Below are 23,018 nucleotides of genomic sequence, written 5' to 3'. Positions count from 1 at the left end.
ACTGCTACCAACCAACTTTCAGCTTGGAATTCTGATGGACCCTCGACACTGTGTTTACTAAAGAGTCTCCAATGGCATAAACATCATGGGATACGAAAGTGGTGTTTAGGTGCTGTTAATGTCTCAGGCTAAAGTTAACAGCTTGACATTTAGACAGGTTAAGAATGAGATCATTAACAACAGGCCACCATTCAACACGAGACAAAAACTCATTCATTTCTTTGGGATGTAAAGAGGTAGAAATCAGCATACAGACAGTGAGATCTTCCGCATATTTTACAAGTGTTTTCTGTGGAAGATCGTAGATCACGCAGAATATAAGAAGTGAAAGAACAGCTCATTGTGGCAAACGTTCATTAGACAGTAGAGAAATTAAACACTCTCCTCTAAACACAGTGTACTGTTCTGTACAAGAGGGTAGGAACATAGCCAGTTGGTTATCCAGCTGTCTGTGTTGACGCTGATTAACTTGTTAAGTCAAAGTTGTTTTTGGATAGAATAAAAGGCAGAAGTATAGTACAGTTTTTTCTACCCCTGTTCAAGCTGAACACTACATTGCGTCGAAGAACAACAAAGGAATCCGAGGTGCTTCTTTCGCATTTGTAAGTGAACTGACACGGATCAATGTGCCCTTTTATTGCCGGTTAAAGTGGGAATATCAACAATTTTTCCATTGCTTCGAAGAAAGGTGGAATTATTGCTGTGGGTCTAGGTTTCACATTCTTATCACCAGATACTTTCTTATGTACACGGATTATCTTTATCTTTCTCCACATTTTCTGTATGAGATTAGTTGAGAGGGATCTGTTAATGATACTCATGAATGAATAAAATGGAACATTGGCATATTTTTAGAGAGGAGGTTTGGGGTTCCATCAGCTCCTTAACATTCAGATGAATTGGGAAATAGATGAAAATCAAAGGTCGAACCGACAGGAGATATTTGGATATTGGTTTTATTGGACACTTGACTACTTAGGGAAACAATACGGGGTCATTTAGCGCCGGGTTATGTGAAATGGAACACCTCGTTACTTTTTGCTGCAGTCCGATATTCACAACATCATGTTTGAAGGATTGGGAGAAGTTCGGCAGAAAGAATTTGTAAGTGATAATGGTCTAATTCGGCACCAGTCTTGTTGCGCTGTAAAAACATAGTGGTCTTGCATCCTATTTTCAGTTTTAAATCCTGATTTTACTTTGATAGCACCCTCTTAGATTTTTGTTTTGGATTTGCGTGCACTGATGGCTGCTTTCGTGCGACACGCCATTTCTGTTTGTGTTGATGTATATTCCTATGTCCGTCGATTCAAGTTTAATGGTTGTGATAAGATATATTTGTCGTTTAGTTTCATCGTAAACGCCTATATTCATGCCTTCTTCATTGCTTGAAATGCCTGTTATGTTGTCTATTCGCCTTGTATTTACATCACATATTGTGTCTGAACGATGTGAAATTTTAACTGCATCATCTAAAAAGTTAATAAGCCTGAAGATTCTTGCAGTTGTCAATCGTAAAAAAACCGACTTAAGCAATTAGGTTCTCATTGATCCTTTGTAGGGTCTAAACATCAATATGGTCTTGTATTATTCCGGGTCTTGTCAAACTAGCCTTAATGTTAATAAGCAACGTAATGCAGTGTAAAATAAGCTAACAGATTTTAGTAGATATTGTTGAATCGATGCACAATCCATCCAAATAGAGTCCGAATACGAAAACGGTTTACTTTTGTGTCGACTGACTGGGGTCCACTACAGAACAATAACACCAACGTCTGTAGAGACAGCTACTCACTGAAGATAATTAAGAAAAGGGATCTCTACACATGCGAAAATCGCGGAAAAATAACACTACTGTCAGTCCCAAGCCAAGTTTTTGGCGAATTACTAATCAACCGAGTTAAGGATTCAGTGGACACCCAACGCCCAGATCAACAGGCTGGATTTCGTAAGGATAGACCAAATAGCGACATGAAGAATCGCTGTTGACCAGCTAGTTAAGTGTAACTCGTTACTGTACATATAATTATGAAAAACAATCGGGTAACGTGGTACTAAAAACCGTGTGGAATTCCCCCAATACAGTAGATGGTTTCGACCGTATGGAACTTATACGAGTTTCTCGATTCTGAAGTCGTCCATTAAGAACGGCCGTTACTGCTACCTTGACGTAGTGGTCGGGGTTGCCTATCGTGATGAACCGATCGAGCTATACTGGCTGGAACAATAGTTCCTCAAGGTACCACCATGCCAGGCAGGTCGGTTGAAGAGCGGTAAGACTAAAAGCAGCAAACTCAAGGTCCAAAGGCGAAGTCGTACTGCTGACTGTACAGAGATGTGACAACAGTAAGGTGTTTCCTCCAAACAACCAGCATAACAGCGATGCTGCCTTCCCACAAGGAAGGGTGGAGTTAGAAAACGTCGACCCTAAAAATAAACACCTCACCTTATTCCATGGTTATCGGTCTCCGGCGGTAAAATCCCAACAAGTACGGAGCTAACACAAAAATCCCCCACAAATAGGCCGTGCGTGACCGGCCTCAAGCAGTCGTCCCTTGGGCGATGTGGTCACTCTACCAGGTCATTAGGACCACTTCTAACCCAATTTCTTTTTCAGATACCTTTAGAAGAACTCTTCCACGGTGTGGGAACCGGGAAGGCGATAACTGCCCTCATACCTCTAACGGCACTCAAGACCACTGTATTCATAATCAGTCTCTTCAATTTCTATTACTTCTCCCACCTCGAATTTCAACACTAAACTTCCTCTTTCGGTTTCCTCCTCAAGTGTCACTATGTCCAAGGTCTGTTAAAACCTCGCTCCAAACTACATATTGGAACCTTGAGGATGATCTTTACTCGAACACTACCAGTCGAGTAAGAGCTTATAGCGAACTGTCATCTGATTTTACAGACTCAAGTGGTGTCCGACAAGGCTGTCCACTATCCCCATTTTTGTTTAACTTCATTATAGACCTGTTGCTGGAAATAACACTCATCGACTAAATTTTCAGGAATTCATCTCCTACCAGGAGGTCCACTCATCGACTTAGAATACTCAGATGACATAGTCCTGTTTGATGAAGACTCTGACAAAATGCAGAGTCTTCTGTTAGAACTGAGTAATAATGCCAGGATGTTTGGGATGCGTTTCTCCCCATCTAAATGTAATTTGTTACTCCAGGACTAGTCTGCATCAACACCTGAACTAAGGATAGGGAGTGAAGTAGTCGAACGTGTCGACAACTTCACTTTTCTTGGAAGTCTGATTAGCCCTAATGGGTTGGTGTCTGACGAAATCTCAGCGTGGATTCAAAAAGCTCGTTTGGCTTTTGCCAACTTACGTCACCTATGGCGAAGACGAGATATCCGTCTATCAATTAAGGGACGAGTATACTGCGCAGCAATTCGCTCTGTTCTACTTTATGGCTGTGAAACATGGCCATTAAGAGTAGAAGATACTCGTAGGTTACTAGTATTTGACCACAGATGCCTTAGAAATATTGCTCGCATCTGCTGGGATAACCGGTTAAGTAATAGTGAGGTTAGACGCAGGGTATTAGGGAATGATGATAAATCAGTTGATGAGGTGATGAATCTTCATCGACTGAGATGGTTGGGCCACGTGTTACGTATGCCTGAACACCGATTACCACGACGCGTAATGCTGACTAGTATTGGGAACGGTTGGAAGAGAGTTAGGGGCGGCCAAACCAAAATGCGTCATCAGAGCTTGAAGTCACTAACTTCTAGTCTGAGCCATGTTGGCAGATGCAGACTACCTGGAAGGGTCCGAGTGACTATCGTAATCAATGGTTGGAGACTGAGTGACACAGCTCAGAATTGATCACAATGGCATAGGTATATGCACTCTCTTTCTTCCCTTAAACCTTAAGATTAAAATTGCTTCATATCTGTCTTTCTTCCTGTAATATATCCTTATATGCAATCCTTCTTTTATATATTACCACCATAGAATCAACTACTTCTATGAATCCGGTGTTCATCTTGTTGTGCTAACGAGGTATGGCAACTTGGACCGATGCATAAATGTGCGTGGTCCTACGTTGTAGCTGACTGATTGACTGATATTCATTAAGAGCATCTCACAGTTGCAGTCTAATTGAAGACTGATGACAATTAACGCTGCCTCCTCTCTCCGCATCTCTGGATTTTTGATCGGGTTGTGGGGACTTTCGCATTACAGGCACGGTACGGGATACAGTGGACACCTTGGACACAGCTGTATGGTTTAGATTTCGCAGATAATTTGGCGCTTTTGCATATTCAAAGACTTTTGATGTTGCAGCGGCATCTGGAGCAGTAGGCCTCAACATTCATAAGGAATAGAGCAAAATCCTAAAATACAACATAGAGAGTAGCAGCTAAATCACACTTGATGGAAAAGCTCGGGAAGAGTTTGGAGCCTTTGTATATTTGGGGAGTACCATTGGTCGATAAGGAGGATCTAATGCAGATGTGAAGGCACGTTCTGGGATACTTAGGACAGCATCCTCACGGTTGCTGGACATTTGGGACTCAAAATAACCATCAGCCAACACCAGTCAGAATTTCCCTTACAAACGTTAAAACCATTATGTTGTATGAAACAGGAACTTAGTAAGCCCCCACAACCATCGTCAAAAAGTATAGGTATTTGCGAACAGCTGTTTACTCAAGTTACTCCAGATCCGTTGGCTAGACATTATCACCAACAACCTACTGTGTCATAAAAGAAACAAGCTTCAAGCTGTAGAGTAAATTAGGAAAAGATGATGAAGGCGATTTGGAGAATTTACAAAAACAGTTACACTGCCCCGCATGCCAAGCCCTAATTTGGACTCTTCAAGATAATAAGAAGAGAGGGAGAATAAAGAACACATTGCTTGAAGTTGGGGGCAGACAACAAAAGAATAAATAGCACTTTGCGGACACTGGAAAAAGGAGTCCAGGATTGAATAGGTTGTAGGATTTTGGTCAGTAGCCCATTATCCATGAGAAGTAGCAGGCTTAAGTAGAGTTAGCTACATACACTACTACTGTCATTGTCCTTTAAAGGTTAAACGATTGTAAGACCATTGTTTTAGAGTTCAAAGCGTACATTCACCTTTTTGAAAGATACTTTATGTCTGAAAAGCATCTGGATTGCTGGAAGCGTAATCTGAAGCTAACTTTATTTGCAAGTACAACTTCGTAATAATGGCCATCTAAATGTTTTCGGAACTGCGATTGGATCTCGAAAACCTTTGACTTTATAATGTTACCATCCTTTATACTTATCCTAGTTGCTTATTATTCGTTTCGTCAACCTGTTTTTGGGAAGGTTCTTACTGTTATATTTCAAACTGTAATGTTTCAAAATTCTGCAGCTTAAAAAAAGTCTTTTTTTCTTTACAGTTTAACAAAGTGCAAAGAAGGTGGGGTGACTGCATCTGTCAAATTGTTCACGGATTTGGTATTGAAGTTGATAAATGGAGAAGGGAAAATTGATATACTTGTCAAATTAGTTCCTGAGCTATTTAAAGTATGTTTGACGTAACTTGCCGGGGCTCATTACCTTTTTTACTAGATATTTGGTGGTAATGAATCCTTTGAATCCGACCTGTTAGACTCACTCTGGTTAATTGGTCAGTATATATGTATTTCAAAAATATCTGAAAATTCCAAACTTCTCATTTAGACTCGTCAATTGCTGATATTAATTCAGAATTAGTTCGAGATCGTTTCTATCGGTTAATAGAAATTCTTAGGAATCATGTGAATCCTGCTTTGATAATGGAGAGGTTTTGTGAAGACACCTTGGAAAACCTGTCATTCATTCAGTCGAAACAACAGTTCCAAACGCGTTATGTTCGTACTAAAACGCGTTTATTTTTCAAACAACAAAAATTTAATTTGTTACGTGAAGAAAATGAAGGCTACGCCAAACTGATCACAGAATTGTGTCAAATAACGTCAACTGCGTCGATGGAAGCCGTCATGATTCAGATTCGGTCATTAATTGGTTATTTTGATTTGGATCCAAATCGTGTCCTGGACTTAATATTGGATGTTTGTGAATTCCGTGGTGATATGTACGAGGAATTCGTTCAGTTGATAAGACTTTACAATCCTGATAGAATAGATATGACTAATATATTGGGACACAAATATCATTTTACACAAGTATTTTAAGTTTAATTCTTTCAATTATGCATTTCTTACAGGAACCCGGTGTCAATACGCCAGAGTCATTGTACAAAGTTTCAGCATTTTTAATTTGGAAAAAGCTAATTGACCTGGATGTATTATACGGACATGTAAGTTATTCAGTCATTAAAAAAAAGAAATGGGAAATTTTGCAAGCTACATGTTGTTTGTAGCACAGTTTTCGATATATTCGGTGATCGATAGTCTTTACATCGTAATTTTTTTCGGTTAGTTGGCGAGATATTTGGTTGTTATCTACAATAATCCATTTCTTATTCGTCAAGTGTAGTTCAGTTTTCACACACTACATAGTGATAACTGGAATGGCGTCTTGTAGAAACCGTTTTCTTTGGTTGTTATGAGTTTGCTGTTTATTCTTTCATTACTCTGACATTCATCGAATAGCGTATCATATACTGGGATTGGACACTATACGTCGTACACAGTGTTTAGCGGTCGTATAGTGGTGTGGTTCACAGTTTAGTATGTAAGAATGTATTTGGTTGCTTATTTGGATTGTTATTTATTCAAGAATTAACGAAGCTTACATGATTATATACTAAGTCCCAAGCAGCAAATAAATTCCACTGTACACGTGATAACGTTAGACGTGTGATCATCGTGTCACATATTCCGCAGCACTTCATACAGCTGTTCATTCTCGGTCTTGAATGGTTGGATGATTTTTATTTACCAGCTCATTAGATATCTGTTCCGAACGTATTGTACAGAGGTTTCTAATACTTTGAGCGCATACGTTAATATAATTATTGAGATTAACTTTATATTTTTTACCGGAACCCATTGTAATGATCATATTTACTTATAATGGAACTTGTCAGTGTTAAATAAATCAATCATTTTCTATCCATCCTTTCGGTATTTAGTTCTGTAAATAAAGTTCAGTTTCAGAATTGTCTCCATCTATGTATGTAGTAAACGAAGGAAAAATAGTTCTATCCTATTGCTAGTAATCTTGCTTTAGCATTTAGTTGTTGCTTACAAAATATTAAGTAGTTCAACCATTGTGACAAAAGTTTTCACTTGAATCAACTGTTTCCCTTAGGTTCAGTATGCACGCAAATATGGGATTATCATCTATCCACCACCTCCGGTAACTGTATTATAAGCGTGAAATTATATATTCTTGTTTTATTTGACACTACTACGCAGCTCTTGTTAATACTCGCACAAATTAAATATTCTTTAAAACTAATTTTGCAAGTTCCCGTTTTTTAAGGTTCAGTATGGCTAATTTTCTCGCAATTTGGATTTGATCATCTTTAAAATCAGTATGTATATGCATGATTTTCCCTTCCCCGTTTCGAAGTATACTCCGACGGTAAATTAATTCGATCGACGGTAGTAGTTTTATATATATATATAAACTCAAAAATACCAGATTTAAACCAGTGGAGGTTATAAACCCGGTATTTCCTTTCTTGCCTGCTTTATACAAATTTCCTACAATTTGATCATAATTCATTTGCTTACATACAAAGTTTTACTCATAAAACCTCAATAATAGTGATGGTAATAATAGCAGTAATGAATAAATTCATTTGATAGGTACTTGGATAGGAGGCACACTCTAATTGTGAGCGATAATGATACAACCCGCTTGTCCAAACTGAGGTAGATGGAACGCGATTCAAAACTGTACCTTAGTGCTGAAAGTTGAACTCCTTAACCAATTAGCCACCGCTCCATTTGGTATTGTTAAGGAAATCCATAAGTTCTGTAGGTGATGCCTGTCGATATTAATTACACAAACTAGAAAATGTGTGCATTATATTTACGTTTACATTTGCCCATTGACAGTGGTTTACACCATGACTGTTGATTTCCTAACAGTTTTATAAATTATTCTAAAAATTTACTTGAATTACTATACTAGTTTTCTAGTTCAAGCATCTCTTCAATATTTTCTAACCTATCCGAAATATTAGCTTGGTTTGACTCGTGTGTAGTTTTCATTTACAGTTGTTTTATTGGCTCATTTTTCAGGCAGACTTATTTTGTCCGTGTTCCTAGGTGAGATTAACAATAGAATTGTCTACAGAACATGTATTGAGAGTAGATTATACAAAACTTTAAGAGTACTGTAACAAATTACCGAATCAGTTTGTATGATCTCAAGCAATCGTTCTGTATTCCATAAATAATACTGCAGGCCCACTTTCTTATATCCGCAACATCTTTAGAAACATAGAATTGATAATAACTGAAAAATTACATTATTATGTACCAATCTCTAGCGTAATTTAACCTAAGATGAGAGATTAACATAATTCATTTATGTATAACCTTTTTGCGTGAAGACTTTCCTTAGTGCCTGTCAGGATGGTCGCAAGTAATCTCTTCGCGTTATCAGAAGGATTTCATTTGATGGTAGTGTATTCATGTTATCTCTAACTCTAACAAGACATCCTACTACCTGGATGTTACAAGCAGGTATTTGCTAGTGAAATCGGCTTCTACTGATAGCCATTTCAGTTAACGTTGTGTGGTGTTTGGTTTACATTACTCCAAACTAAAAAGTCTTGTTTTTAACTTAAACTGCTTAAACTTACTAAATATTGTGGACGTTTTTTACAAAAGTGTACCTTCACTTCAGACTGGACTTCATGTTATGGGACTGCTTTACACCTAGGAATAAGTTGAGATGACTACCAAAATGTTTGTGTGCAGACTAGACTTGAGGCTTCACTTTTGATGTATTAAAAAAAATTGTAAACATATATCCATCCTAAAAATTTCGAAAAAGCTTCAGATGAAGTGTTTGGGCTTTGTCTCGTTTGTTATGACCGCTTTCTTTTCATTTGGAAACCGTAAATCATTGCTTAATTGGAAAGTCTTCAAGCGTAGTAGTGTCTTTAGGATCAATAGGTATAGATTATTTTTACATATAAAGAATATTACTGATTTGTCAGTGTTACTCATTTCAGTGGTTCATGTGCCATTAAATCTTTTTCTTGTTTAATCAGCGCATACAGAAATAATGGCCCTGTTGTTGAGAATAGAGAAAAGATAATGCGTGCACTAATAACACATTTAATGGATGACGTGGTTGTATTTTTGCTGGACTAATTGGTTGACGTAAAGCCAGATATCGATCAAGTGACATTTTACACGTGAATTGTAGTTATTGCAGTGAGAAATATATCCAAGCTATACCAAACTAAGAATAGGGTTAAATAACTATTAGTTTGACCTAAAAGGTTTGCGAGGTGGGGGAGAGAACAGAAAAAAAGAGTAAAATGAACAAACTGAGTTGTACACTTTTGTTGTTAATTAATGTATATTATCATGAAAACAGTTCAAAAATATATCCTTTACTCACCTTATTGAGTATTAAAAAGTTAAACGGTAGCTTATTGGTTAATACTTTAGATTTCCAGTCAACAAGTTTCTCTCCTCTCAAATTGACAGGAGTATAAAAGCAGATATAAATATAAAATACCAAATCTCACAAAGCTTATTCTTTTATATCAGCAATTATAGGGTAATTAAAATGCACCGTTGTAAAGTGCCGTTAGTAAATATATATAGTGAGAATATTCCCCCTTTGTCATCAGTATCTTCATTCGGTTACCTATTGGGTTGCATTTTTAGGTTCAGACCATTTACTATACACTGTAAATATCATCTAACATCACTTTGAGTTGGTGTACTCTGTATATCACCTGTCGGTATCGGTTTTGGTTTTATGTTTAACGGGGAATGTGCAGTGTTTAAGAGTTGGAAACCAAAATAAAACTACTGTTGCTTGACTTTCAATAGCTTTTCAGTTGACATCAATTTTTGCTCAAAATTACTTTTAGAACTAACTTACTGTTACTCATTACAGATTATAGGGGAATAAACTTCTGACTGTAATTTATCACAATTTATTAAAGCGATAGGGATAAATCCTCGTGATACACTACATAGTATAAGTGTTGCTGACTGATCCCACTTTTTGGGGAATTGTTATTAATTTACTAGTGAACATTCATTATAAGTACCAAACGTTTCCTGATTATCATACGTATACAAGGAAATAAAGTTTGTGTACATAATAATCTAAAATGGAAATGTGTGTTTTGGTTTGTGATTGGTTAATCACATTTTACATGCTTAACAACTGAACATGGGAATAACATGTAGAATAATAACATCATTAGTAAAAGAGATTTTATATAAACAAATGTTGGTCAAATTATATTTGACTCGGATAAAGCATAGTTGTGGTGCATGCTACTTATTTTGACAGACGTAAGTAGCATATAACACTGGCAACTTTAAGGTTTGATTTGATTAGGACAGGTTTGGTTAGTGTAAATATATCTTTGGATCGGAATCCCAACTGTGAAGCGAAACTAAGTTATTATAGGTCTAAAAAAGATGTATGTAAATATTTTATTAAATTGCTCCACAACTGAATGCTTGATTTGAACACTTTATTGGATTGTGTTTTAACAAGTTAATAGTTTACTTATTCTACTGCCCACTGTCAGTAAAAACAACTTCAAATAAAGGTCATCAGTTTAAATAAGTGGGCTAGTGATGATACGGAATAAAAAGTTATGTAATTCAGAAACAATGTGTTGCTCAAATTGTAGTACATTATTTAATATAAATAACCGTTATTGAACTCACAGTTTTTAAGGGTAAATGTTCTAACCAATATCTATAATTACTGTAATAATATATCAGCATAATTCACCATATGACCTTCAGGTTATTTCCAAAAAACTGGCTGGAAAATAAATTGTCTGTTTTTTTCACTCATTCCTTCGCGAGTGTGTATATCATTATTATTGGATTGTAAACCAATTGTTTAGAACAGTATTCATGTCTACATATACAGTGTATATTTCTTGCCTACTTTAAATAAGAATATATAGAGACCAATTATAGCATGAATAATTAACAAATGTAATTACTATGCACTAGTGTTGTAATTTTGAAAAAAAGGCACTGTTGTTTTTTTTTTCTCACTAAAATTAAGGTTCCAGCATCAACTCCTGTAAGCTTCATTTTCATTTTTGCCTAAGGTAATGTGTATTTTGAAAAAAATGGGATTAGACGTTTTGTGACCTGTATCCAGACCAGATTATATTAATTTTAATTATAATAATTATTACTATTGTGTAATTTCAAACTAGAACATTTTAGATTTCCCCACGATATTCTACTCAACTAACGCCTCCATACTCCATTCAGGACTAAAATGTAACTGTAAATTACTTTTTTGATTCCGTTATTTTTGCCCAAACTAATCCGAATAAGCGTAAATCATATTTTTAAATATTATAACTCATTGAAAATATGTTAGTCGATCAATTAATTAATTTTTGAATGTAACCACTGAATTCTATAAACATGGCTGGGTTTGCTAAACCAAGTTCATGTCAACGGGTAGTAGTCTCCACTGACTCTTATTCTGAGTAACAGGAAAACGTGGATGTCTGGTTTAGAGTTTGCGTGATATATTCGTAACCTAACTCTAAAGACCTTACCTTACTTAACTTCAAGATGTATAAGAATTGAGCAGATCAAAGTTAAACTTATCATTCTTTGATTTAATTCATCCCTTTTTAACTACATATCCCATTTTTTCCTTATTATTAGTATTATTTCGAATAATTTACAATCTATCTCGTTAATTTTCCCTGCTTCTTTGTTAATGTGAAGTAGAACCATCCAGATAAATTCATAATTATGCCGCTTCTCTTTCCGTGTGAATGATAGAATTTGTCCTTATTAGGAAACTTCCTAATCACTCTTAAAGTAGATTTATTGACTGTTCGATGATACACAGTTTGAAATAAGAAAAGCCTGCCTTTGAAAATCGCTATACTATATTAGTCAGTAAGTTACACTGTAGAATCCTGTACGTGTGCACATCGGTTCAAATTGCCGTACTTCATTAGCACAAAATAAAGTTCTCAGACGAAATCCTGGAATAATAAAGATAGTTACAGTATGAGTAGTGATAAAAAACACCAGGAATCAAAAATACGATTCTGCAAAATATAAATTAGAAAATCAGGAAATCAGAAGTTCGGAATTTATACGAAGATATTGCAAACGATTCTGAGCCATATCATTCAAAGTCTCTAACCACCAGTTATGATAATCACGCGGACTACAATCAGGTAATCGAAACCTAGTGACATGACTCAGTCCAGTTATCAATTACCACAAGGATTGGTGCCACATTTTGGTTTGGCCATCACGAGCTTTCAGTATACTCCCACAGAAGACAATATCTCCCGTCGAGGGAGTCGGTGGTTGAGCATGCGCACTACATGTCCTAAACACCTCATTTGATGAAGATTTACTGCCTTATGAATCGATTTCCCATCTTTGACTAGTACCCTATTCCTATCTTTGTCATTGTTGACTAATGATCTCGAAATTCACGAGCGGTGCTTCGAAGACAGCTTTGATCGAATCCTGTACAAGGTTGATGTACTCTGATAATCTTTTCAATGATGGACACTGCTGCGGAACTTAAGATGAACAGAGTCGAACGCTGCCTTAAGTTCAGGGAATACAACTATAGTCGGACATGGGAAAGTATGTCTATGTCCGAGAAGCTGCTGAAGGGTTAATATTTGGTGTGTACATCTACGTTCAGGTCTGAATCCAACCTGGCATTCTCGGATTCGCTCTTTATGAGCTCTAGTTAGACGTCAAAGAATTATTGACGCTAATATTTTAGACACTATTAGTTAAACTGATTCCTCTATGATCGTCCAAAGAGGGGTTTTGTTCTTTCTAATAGGTTTAGATCATCAGCGATCGGGACCAGTCAGATGGAAATACGTTCAGTTCCCATATTCTAGTTGAGATCTCATTCAATCTACTTGCTATAACTGGATCAAAACCTTCAAAAATTTCAGCGGTTAGTGTATCGGGCTCTGCTGCCCTCCCTGTCTTTAGATTGCTTATAGCCTTTCCAACCTCACTAAGAGTCTGAAGGATTTACATCAATTCGCCATTCAGGTTGTGATGTCAATGGACATGACAAACAATGGGAGTTATTTTTGGGGACATTATTTCACTCAATTCAATGTTCGTGAAATACTAACTATTAGTTTTCTTCCTAGGTTATTTCATAAACCATAATTTTCCCTTTGATGCATGATTCCCTGCCATACCCTTTTCTATTCCAAAGCTATTGTACCCCTCGTACTCCATTTTTCTACCCGATTTCTTGGTCAGGACATTGAATTTTTTATTATTTGTGTGTTTTGGTCGTGTTAGTCAGTTATTTATTAATTCATAGACCTTTTTACACTAAATTGAATCAGGAATAAATCGAGTAGTGTTACAGTTGACTCATCTTTCTCGCTTGTCAATCAATCAGTTGATAGAATAATTTTTGTTTCTCTGCCCAAGGCCATCAGTTTCAATTCGGACTCAGGCATTTCCTACCTCAAGGTTGAACCAATTAATCTCTCGTGTCAGGCCTTAACGTAGATCGAGACAAGTTCTCTCCTGTATATTATTGAGGAGACGGATCAAAGACGTAACAGGTTGCCAGGAAGTAGTTGGTAACTGAAACGTGGTTGAAAGTCATTCGAAGTGTTCTCGAAAGTGTTCAGCCCATCGATTTAATCTCGCGAATTGAGAGGGAATTATGGTCCCGTCCTTCTCCGAGACAGTTATACTAATAGCCGGAATTTCTGTACCCGTTTCCTTGATGAGTTTGAACAATTGTCTACTGTTATCTATTGCTGCTGCATTTTCCATCTCTTCTGCTTTCGCTACATATGAATGCTGATGAACATTGCATAAACGTTTTATTGGCTTACGTTTAGGCTGCCTCCATTCAGTCATCGTATTGTGAGCCAGATAGGATGAGTTCCCAAGCATCTGTCGATTTAGTAGACACCTCTGGAATCCAATAGTTCATCCTAATCTCTTTGTCTAGGTTACTGGTAGATGTTACTGCTGTTTCCACAGCTTTTTGGATATCATTCGAAGATACTTCGGATTGAATATCACTCACGGTTGAGTAGCTGTTTTTAACTTCTTTAGTATGAAGTTGAACTCTAAGGAGTTTTTTTGCTGTGACTTTTCTATTCTGGTAAGACGCAGATAAATTCGTGCTGGAACTAGAGTGTGATCCGAGTCTAGACGTGTGCTCTAGAGTGAGTTACAATGTTCTATTGAGCCCCCTCCAACGATGGCTTACGGCATTGTTGTCAATGCGAGTCCACCATTGGGTCGATTTTGTAGGTCACTATGTCTAGCGACTTTCCTTGCGCTTAAACTTGATGCTTACCAGGGATAAGCTATTATCTTGTCATCATTGGAGTAGCTGAATGTGGTTGTTTATTTACTGAGTCGCAACATCGTGGGACTCACCTAAACCTTTACTACTACACAACATCTGAGTATTTAACCTTCTGAAGGAATGTCAAATGGCTTTTAAAAATTCGTCTTTCAACTTGCGAATTGCCATCTGTGGAAGCATAAGGAGATATAACGAGAAGGTGATGGCGTGTCCTCATCAGTGTTCTATACTTATGAATACTCATCGATATTGGGTTATTATCTGTTAGTAGTGTATTTGTATTGTGGTCACATGGTATCAATATGAACAGCAATATAAAAGTATGCGAAAGGAAATAATTCCATAATCATAATCTCCTTCAAACAGTAAGATTATTTAATTGGTATCTGTTACTATCGTTTACACCTTGCCAGAAACATATGTACATTTTTTCCAATTATATTCATATCCGCGCTGCTGTCTCTCATGGATTGAATGTGCCATTATTATTATTATATGTGTTTAACATAATGTGTTGCAGTGAGCCACTCTCTGATTTGATTTTCCTTTCATTTGCAAACAGACAAATGTGTACACACACACGCCGTGTACTGTCCAATACGTTTATATTCATATAATCGTATTCATCTCTGTATTGGTTGTCTGAATCCTCCCATTAACGTTGAGGACTGCAGTTGATTAGTCTGCTATTGGTATATGTGCATGCTGTGCGGATCGCCTCGATATTGCCTTAGGTCACAAGCATTATAAGCAGAGTTATGGAGTGGTGGGTAGCAGTGGAATTCAGGACGTGGGTTTCGTAGTATTTGTGATTCATCGGCTGGATGCATCTGCATTTCAGAGTTGATGGTCACTGGGACACTCGAACCCAGTACCCTTCGGTTCAACGCCATCGCGTTATATAATTGTATGTTAGAAAACTTAACGCATCTGCCTAACGCAACTCAAATGAACTTATTTAGTAAGGGTTGGATGGTTTGAGTCTATTAGTAGTATAACATTTGCATGCTTTGTTTTACGGTAAATTGAGGCAAGCGAGGAACAATTACTAATAAAATATACACAGCAGAATATCTGTTTAATACTCATTTACTTGCAACTACATTTGAAATTCATATTTACTCTTTAAAGGAACTAAATATTTATGGCATTGCATAGTTTTGAAGTATTCTGTAGTTTAAGTTCTTAAGTGATGCGTATTAGTGAAATTACTGTGAAACAAACTATTCATTTATTTTATAGTTCACCAATGTGATAATCTTTGCATCGCTTACACCGCATCAATGTAAAAAGGCTGGACGAATAATACGATTTAAGTTCGTTGTCTCAAGTTTGGTAGATAATAGTAAGGCGATGTAAAAGATTGAACTCTCATCCCCAGCTATTTTAAAGTCAATAATCAATTCGGTGAATCCACAGAGTTAGAGAGACAAAAAATTCACTGGTCTTATTACGAACATCTTCATGTTTAGAGTACTTACTGTTGGGTTAAAACCACGAAAGACCGATCACATTTTTATCTGAAAGAACATCACAGATATCCAATTTTTTAAGAATTCGAACTGCAAATACTTACGTGTTCTAAGTCCTCATTATCATATGCTACCAATCAGTGAACTAGTATAACGATAAGCAATTATTTTCTTATTGTGTTGCTTTGTTGAGATTTCGTATTATTTGGAGTGAATTCTCATTATGAATTGTTGTTATGTACTCAAACTTCGAATTGATTAATAAGTTCCTCCAGATTCGATTTGGAAATAATCACTTTCGATTTTACTTAGCTACCTTACTATTTCTAGAATGATGAAGTTGATATTTTAATAATACGTTGCTAGTACTTTGTCCCAGGTGCCTTCGAACCATTGCTTGTGTAGATGGAAACTACTAAGTGAATAGGAATGAGGTTAAATCCTACTAGAAGAATTAATCGATAAGATTCTGAATGTTCATCGACCAAGGGGGTTGTGACATGTATTACGTATATCTGACCACTGCCTACCTCTAAAGGTTATGTTGATTATCACAAGTGCAAGTGGGATGAGGAGTATGTTGGTCAGACTGGCACGTGACATCAGTCCATTGATTGTTAGTCTGAGCCACATGCCGATTACGTGGCTAGAGTCAGTGTGATTATTGTGACCAGAGGTTTGAGATTCGGGAGAAATGGCTCAGAATCGATCATAACGGGGCAAAAGCGCCCACTTTTCTTTCCTTAGATCCTAAATTGCAAAATTATTATATTCTTTATGAAACTATGTGGAATACTGTTCAGTAATCTAATATTAGCAAAGAAATGTCTATTCAATCATCGTCAATGTTCCCATGTTATTGTTTGTTCTTCATTCATAAATCGTTTAAATGCTTCTGTTTTATAGCTTGCTTATAAATATATTTCTTAGTGTCATTTCATAATATTTATATGATTATATTCAGTGTAAATAGTGCAGTTGATTCAAGCGTATTGTGTTATGGTCATCTCTGGAAATTAATCCGAATAACTGAAGCTTTGTAGATTGCTATGTTTTGTTTTGTATTGCTACGAAATAATCACTTGATGTTCACCTCTCAGTATTTTAAGTTTTAGTGCTTGAGTTCTTCTACTTTGTTGTTTATATTCTGGAAGGTGGTTGGCATTGTAATCTAGTATCCATGCATGTTTTTGTTATCGTACGAGACTCATGAGTAAAATATTTCTATGTCCCAGTGTTCATTTTCTCGGTATACATAATAGACTAGTTTGAAAAGGAACAAATTGTGTCTTTCGAATTGAAGTACCCTCAGTTTCACCATCCAAGTTATAACCAACTTGTAAATCCAAACCATATTGTGACTCGTGTGTTATAGAAAAGGAAAAAACAAGTTCCGTCTGGAATATAAGAAATCAGAAAATATTAAATCCTCAAAATAAGCAGTATATATAATTTCCTGTTGCTTTTTCCACTGAGATCCAACTGTAAAATTGTTTCAATGTTTCTCAACTTGCAACTGTTTGGTTATGATAATGGATTTTATCTTTTTGTTGTAGCCAAAATGTTTTGAAGATTTCGATTGATTTTCTCCATATATATATATAGTTTGTGGATTCCAAAATTAATTCAAAGATTTAACGTCATATGATCATATTCATTCATGTTGTTCCTTCATAATTCGTGCAGTTAAGAAATTTTCTCTCTTTGTGAATGTAATTCTGATGTATACAAGTCTTTTGTTATGTAGTATACTAACGTTAGTGTTATTTAGGGTTCAAGAGTTCTCAAGAAAGGTTTGTTGATTGTATTCCCTTGCTGTCTAAAGGTTAGGGGAGCTATATTGTTTAATTTAGACAACAAAATTTAAACATTGATATACTGTCCCATGGCTTTTTCTTCAAGAAAGTCATTTGAATGAGTCATGTATATTGGTACTACTTAAAAATCAAGGCTATTTTCCATTATTTTAAAAATAACTATTCAATATCATATTTTTGGTTGCAATGACGAGTAACTAGCAAAAATTAGGCAGTATTGCTTAAAAAGTTTTAAACATTGATTAACTGCTATTTATAGTCATCTGCCAACGTTTTCGACCATTTAAGCACTATATAACTTATTCACTTGTGTCGTGCATGAATATATGTGGGGGTAAGTACACCAACCATAGTGGTGGTACTGGTTAAATTTCTCAGTATTTAGCTTCACGATAGTTCGTAAATTTTTTTCATCAAATCACCTAAATGCATTGTCCAGTTATCATGTATAATTAATTATCTTGGTTAAAAAATGTAGTAGCAGTCAGCTCAGGAAATGACTCGGTAGCATGAAAGAAGGCTATGTAGGACTGGTATCTGTCGGTCCATCACGACCCGCTGGTTGGGTGGGGTCCTCCAGATAGTGGAATTTAGTGGCAACCGTGATGTAATTTCATTGCACATTCTTCATAAAAGATAAGTCCTGTTGACTAAAAGAAGTCTTTCCCAGTTTTTTTTTACTGAGCTATATCTCTTACTGTGTAGTATACTCATTCACTTATTTTTTTATTGTACTCCTTCCCTCCATCCACAATGTTATTTGTTTATTCGTGCTTCGCAAAAAGTTTCGGTAAACAACTGTATTGGCTTTTATGTGGATTAAATAAATAAAAAATTCAGTTCTAAAACCAAGGTGATTAATTTATTCCAATAGTTGCGCAGTTCGAAAGTAGGTGAACCGGAATTTTGAACAGTTCAATATCATATATTCACATCAAGTTCGTAGTATTAAAAAAATATTTAACATCATTATCTTTATATGCAAACCACTTTAAATCTAGCCTCTTCGTTTTTTAATGTATGTTCGTTTTCGTTGTTGTTATTTGTGCCCTGTAGTTAACTCCATCCGATGCAGATATTCAGCAATCTCATAATCGTCAAATTAACTTGGCTAAATCTTATCGACCACAACCTCCTGCAAGTTTATCTTATTCAGCAACTTCGGCGATCAATACCTCGTTAAATACTGCAATTAGTAATGATTTAATTCGTGTTGATGGTAATTTACGGATCAATTTCCTGTAAAAAGAAATCATTTTATGTTTAGGTCTATTAAGTCAGGATTCTCAACTTGGTGGTGGTGCTAATAGTGCTGTTTCTGGGACATTGATGACAAACGATTGGAATGGTCCTAGGACGTCAGGAGCGCTAAATTCTCGCTCTGTAGACGAACTTATGCAATTGGAGGAGAATTCCGATGTAAATTTGAGTAAAATCAATTCACATGATGTTGCTGATGTTGGTATGATAGATATAAGTATTGATCAAGATGGATTGGTAAGCTTTTTGAATTTATTTTCATCTTACTTGAATGAATTTTTAAGTGTGTAAACACCTATCATCCCACTCCTAGCACGCGACACTCCCTATATTAACTTGTTCAATGTTTGTCTGAATAGAAATAGTTTCGTACACTGAAACGTTTTTTTTTGATTTTGTGCCAAAAAGCGTAAGATAAAGTTATTAATATCACCCAGCCACTTAAATCTAAGTAGCGTAAATCAAGATTTCCATTAGTGATACAAGTCAGCGAGAATAGAACTCGTTATTACTTTCACCTGTCCTTTGCTCAACCAAGACGTATGTTGCTCTTGTATGCGATGACGGACTTGCTGAATTGTACGCTTTACATAACTGGCTCAATAGGAACAGTTGAATCATTAGCACACATGGATGTGGCGAATTCAGGCAATCTGTGCTTATTAACAGTTCTTATTATGGGACGGTTGTAGAAAACGGCGCTCAGTCTGGCTCCATTAAATGTTTTCTGTACTGCCTTTCTTAATCTTTGAGTCACAATTTCCTTAGTAACATATAGAAATTGTAATTTTAGGAACAGTACTTTCTTCGCGACTGTAAATACCTTTGTTCTTCTTTGCATCTCTTTCATGTATTTGTCAATGAATTTCGTTGGGTAACCATTCACACTAAGCAAGTCACGAATATTAATCAATTCATCTACAATGGTGTCATCCGAGAAAAACAATCTAGCACGATGATTCAGGATCTTTATTATGTTTCTTTTGTATCTGATTGGTAAAGCACTATAGAAATGACTATATTCTATCTATCCCTCTTTTAAATATTCCATGTACTCTTCTAGCTAGTTGGATACCTAGAAACGATATGCTATTATTTTGTTCTTCTTCTTGCGTAAAAGTAATCTATGGATGAATGTTATTAAATATGTTAGGTAAATTATATAGCGATAGTAAGATGTTAGATGACTGTTTGTGTCCTTAGGTGGTTCAATTTCGGCAAGAAAAATATCTGCCAGTATAGGTCCCAATGGTGACCCCATGAAGCCCCCAAATTTCTGGTACGGCCGAGGGTGGGGAGAGTCCGCTCTCCCTCTCGAAATGCTCTCACACGGCCACGTGTATATAGCCTCTGTCAGAGAAGTCCTACTCACTGCCTTCTCGTGGCGGGGGTGTTGTTCACGAAATCGATAGGACGAAAAGCGAATGTCCGGTGCTTTAACTGGGTTGGCAGACACAATGCGTTCACCTAGGGTAGTTGGAAAACCCTGATTCCAAACCAATGGTGCACATGGGCTCCAGTATCGTGAGGGAACAAATGGCGTATGAATCAATCGTTGGTCTCTGGCTATCATGGGACTGCATCTCCTCACGATGCTCCACTGCCTTGTGGATCAGATCTTTAGGTTAAGGGCTCCTTGTGTGGCCCCCCAAATGCCCTGGTACGGCCGAGAGTGGGGAGAGTCCACTCTCCCTCTCGAAATGCTCTCACATGGCCAGCGAATATATAGCCTCTGCCAGGGAAGTCCTACTCACTGCCTTCTCGTGGCATCGGTGTTGTTTACGAAAGTGAGAGGACGAAAAGCGAATGTCCGGTGCTTTAACCGGGTTGGTGGACACGGAGGGTCCACCTAGGGGAGTTGGAAAACCCTGATTCCAAACCAATGGTGCACATGGGCTCCAGTATCCTGAGGGAACGAATGGCGAATTAACCTATTGTTGGTCACCGGCTACCATGGGACTGCATCTCCTTAAGATGCTCCACTGCCTTGTGGATCAGACCTTTAGGTCAAAGGCTCCGGGTGTGGCCCCCTAAGAAAACCACCTGCTTCGGTTTGGGCACCCGGGCAGTATCACAGCCCACACACAAATAAATGAAATGATGAGTTCTATTGACGATACTATTCTCGCTCATACTAGAAGCAAGACAATTTACACTATTATTATTATTACTATTATTATTTTTATTATTATCATTACTATTATTTACTACGTCACCTTTTCACTCCCTTTATTCTCGAATTGTGTATCCTTCCTTTCCAACTTATGCAGTAGCTCGCCCATGGTGGAAACTCTGTCCTATCTAAACGATCTCCAGTCACTGTCTGCTTGAAAGTGAATGCTTCCACCGATTACGAATACTGAAGCAGTCTTTCTGAAACCACGTACGCCGTTCAAGCTGGCTTCCTTCAACGTTCGCACACTAACGCAGACCGGACAACAGATGGGGCTGGCTATGTCTTTAGAAAGTCTTAATGTTGATGTTTGCTGTCTATCCGAGACCCGTATTCAAGACTCTAGTGAAGTACTACAAATCCGCTCTCCATCTGTCGCTTTGAAAAGCTTGTTTCACGTGCGCTTATCCGGGGACTCTGTGGCATCTTCGTCTGGTCTTGCAGGCGTTGGTGTTGCACTAAGCGCTAGGGCTGAGGCAGCACTAATCGATTGGATCCCCATTAACAGTCGGTTATGTGCTGTTAGATTAGAAAGTTCCATCAAAGTGAGAAGAAACCGGCGTGAGAAACGGTGTCTTTTCGTCATCTCCGCCTATGACCCGACAGATTGCAGACCGGATGCAATCAAGGATGAGTTTTACCACCAGTTAACAGTTCTTCTCCAGAAAGCGCGTTTGACAGATATTGTAGTATTAGCTGGAGACTTGAATGCTCAGGTCGGGCGTCTAGGCACAGAAGAGAGCCGTTTAGGTGGCCGATGGGGACTTGTTGGTCGCAGGACAGATAACGGGGACCGTTTGCTGCAATTGTGCACAGACCACAACCTGTTTCTGGCTAGCACTAACTTCCGGCACAGTCATCGCCGGTGTGCCACCTGGCGTCCTCCCTCTGCATCTCAAGCCTGGACTCAGATTGATCACATCGCGATCAGTCTGGTGTGAGTGAAACAATCTACGAGGATGACGGGATGCCAATCACTAACATCTCTCGACGTCTTGGACGATGGGTGGAATTTTTCGAAGGGCAGTTCAACTGGCCTGCTGCTCCGGCAACATCAACCAGTTTGTCCTGCCCCCCATGGCCGGTGACGACTGATCCACCAAACGAGGCGGAAGTCCGCAAGGAACTCCAACTCTTGAAACGCTACAAATCACCGGGCCCAGATGACTTACCTCCCGCTCTTTTTGAAGATGGTGGTGACTTTCTGGCTAAGGAACTGACGGTGTTGTTTGCAAAGGTTTGGGAGCAAGAAAGTGTTCCAACATCATGGAATGAGTCGATAGTCGTCCCTATCTTTAAAAAGGGTTCACGTTGTTCCTGTAACAACTATCAGGGGATAAGTCTACTTCCGATTGCGTCCAAACTATTTGCTTCTGTCATTCTTCGTAGGTTGTTTAAAACTCGAGAACGATTGACTCGCGAGGAGCAGGCTGGTTTTCGTTCTGATCGAGGATGCATTGATCACATTTTCACCCTCCGCCAAATGTTAGAACACCGTCATACTTATCACAGGCCAACAATCGTAGTGTTTCTTGATATCAGGGCTGCCTTCGATTCGTTGGACAGGACTGTTCTCTGGGATTGTCTATTGAAGAAGGGTGTACCTGAGAAGTTCATTAACATCTTAAAGGCCCTGTATACGAACACCTCAGGCAGAGTGAGGGCATACAACCACCTTTCTCCTTTGTTCCATTCAAGCAGTGGGGTTAGGCAGGGTTGCCCGATCTCACCATTCCTCTTCAACTTTGTCATCGACGACATTCTGGAAACAGCTCTGGTAGATGTAAGTAATGGCGGTGTGGATATGTTGCCTG

General features: G+C 37.7%; 1 protein-coding gene across 1 annotated transcript in view; it reads left to right on the top strand.

Moving 5' to 3' along the window:
- Smp_086460 (tho2 protein, putative) overlaps positions 1-23,018 on the top strand; it is a gene marked incomplete at both ends in the record, with an annotated part of 102,687 nt that overhangs the window by 31,581 nt on the left and 48,088 nt on the right. Inside the window, 6 exons of the mRNA XM_018792665.1 lie at positions 5,398-5,524; positions 5,570-5,627; positions 5,681-6,165; positions 6,207-6,299; positions 18,828-18,990; positions 19,039-19,268. Coding sequence (XP_018647209.1) covers positions 5,398-5,524; positions 5,570-5,627; positions 5,681-6,165; positions 6,207-6,299; positions 18,828-18,990; positions 19,039-19,268 — 1,156 coding nt within the window. The remainder of the gene's footprint in view (positions 1-5,397; positions 5,525-5,569; positions 5,628-5,680; positions 6,166-6,206; positions 6,300-18,827; positions 18,991-19,038; positions 19,269-23,018) is intronic.

The sequence above is a fragment of the Schistosoma mansoni genome (genome assembly GCF_000237925.1).
Source record: "Schistosoma mansoni, WGS project CABG00000000 data, supercontig 0211, strain Puerto Rico, whole genome shotgun sequence".
Classification (NCBI taxonomy): Eukaryota; Metazoa; Platyhelminthes; class Trematoda; order Strigeidida; family Schistosomatidae; genus Schistosoma; species Schistosoma mansoni.
Note: the sequence above shows the minus strand (reverse complement) of the source record. Positions and strands in the feature narration are given on the sequence as shown.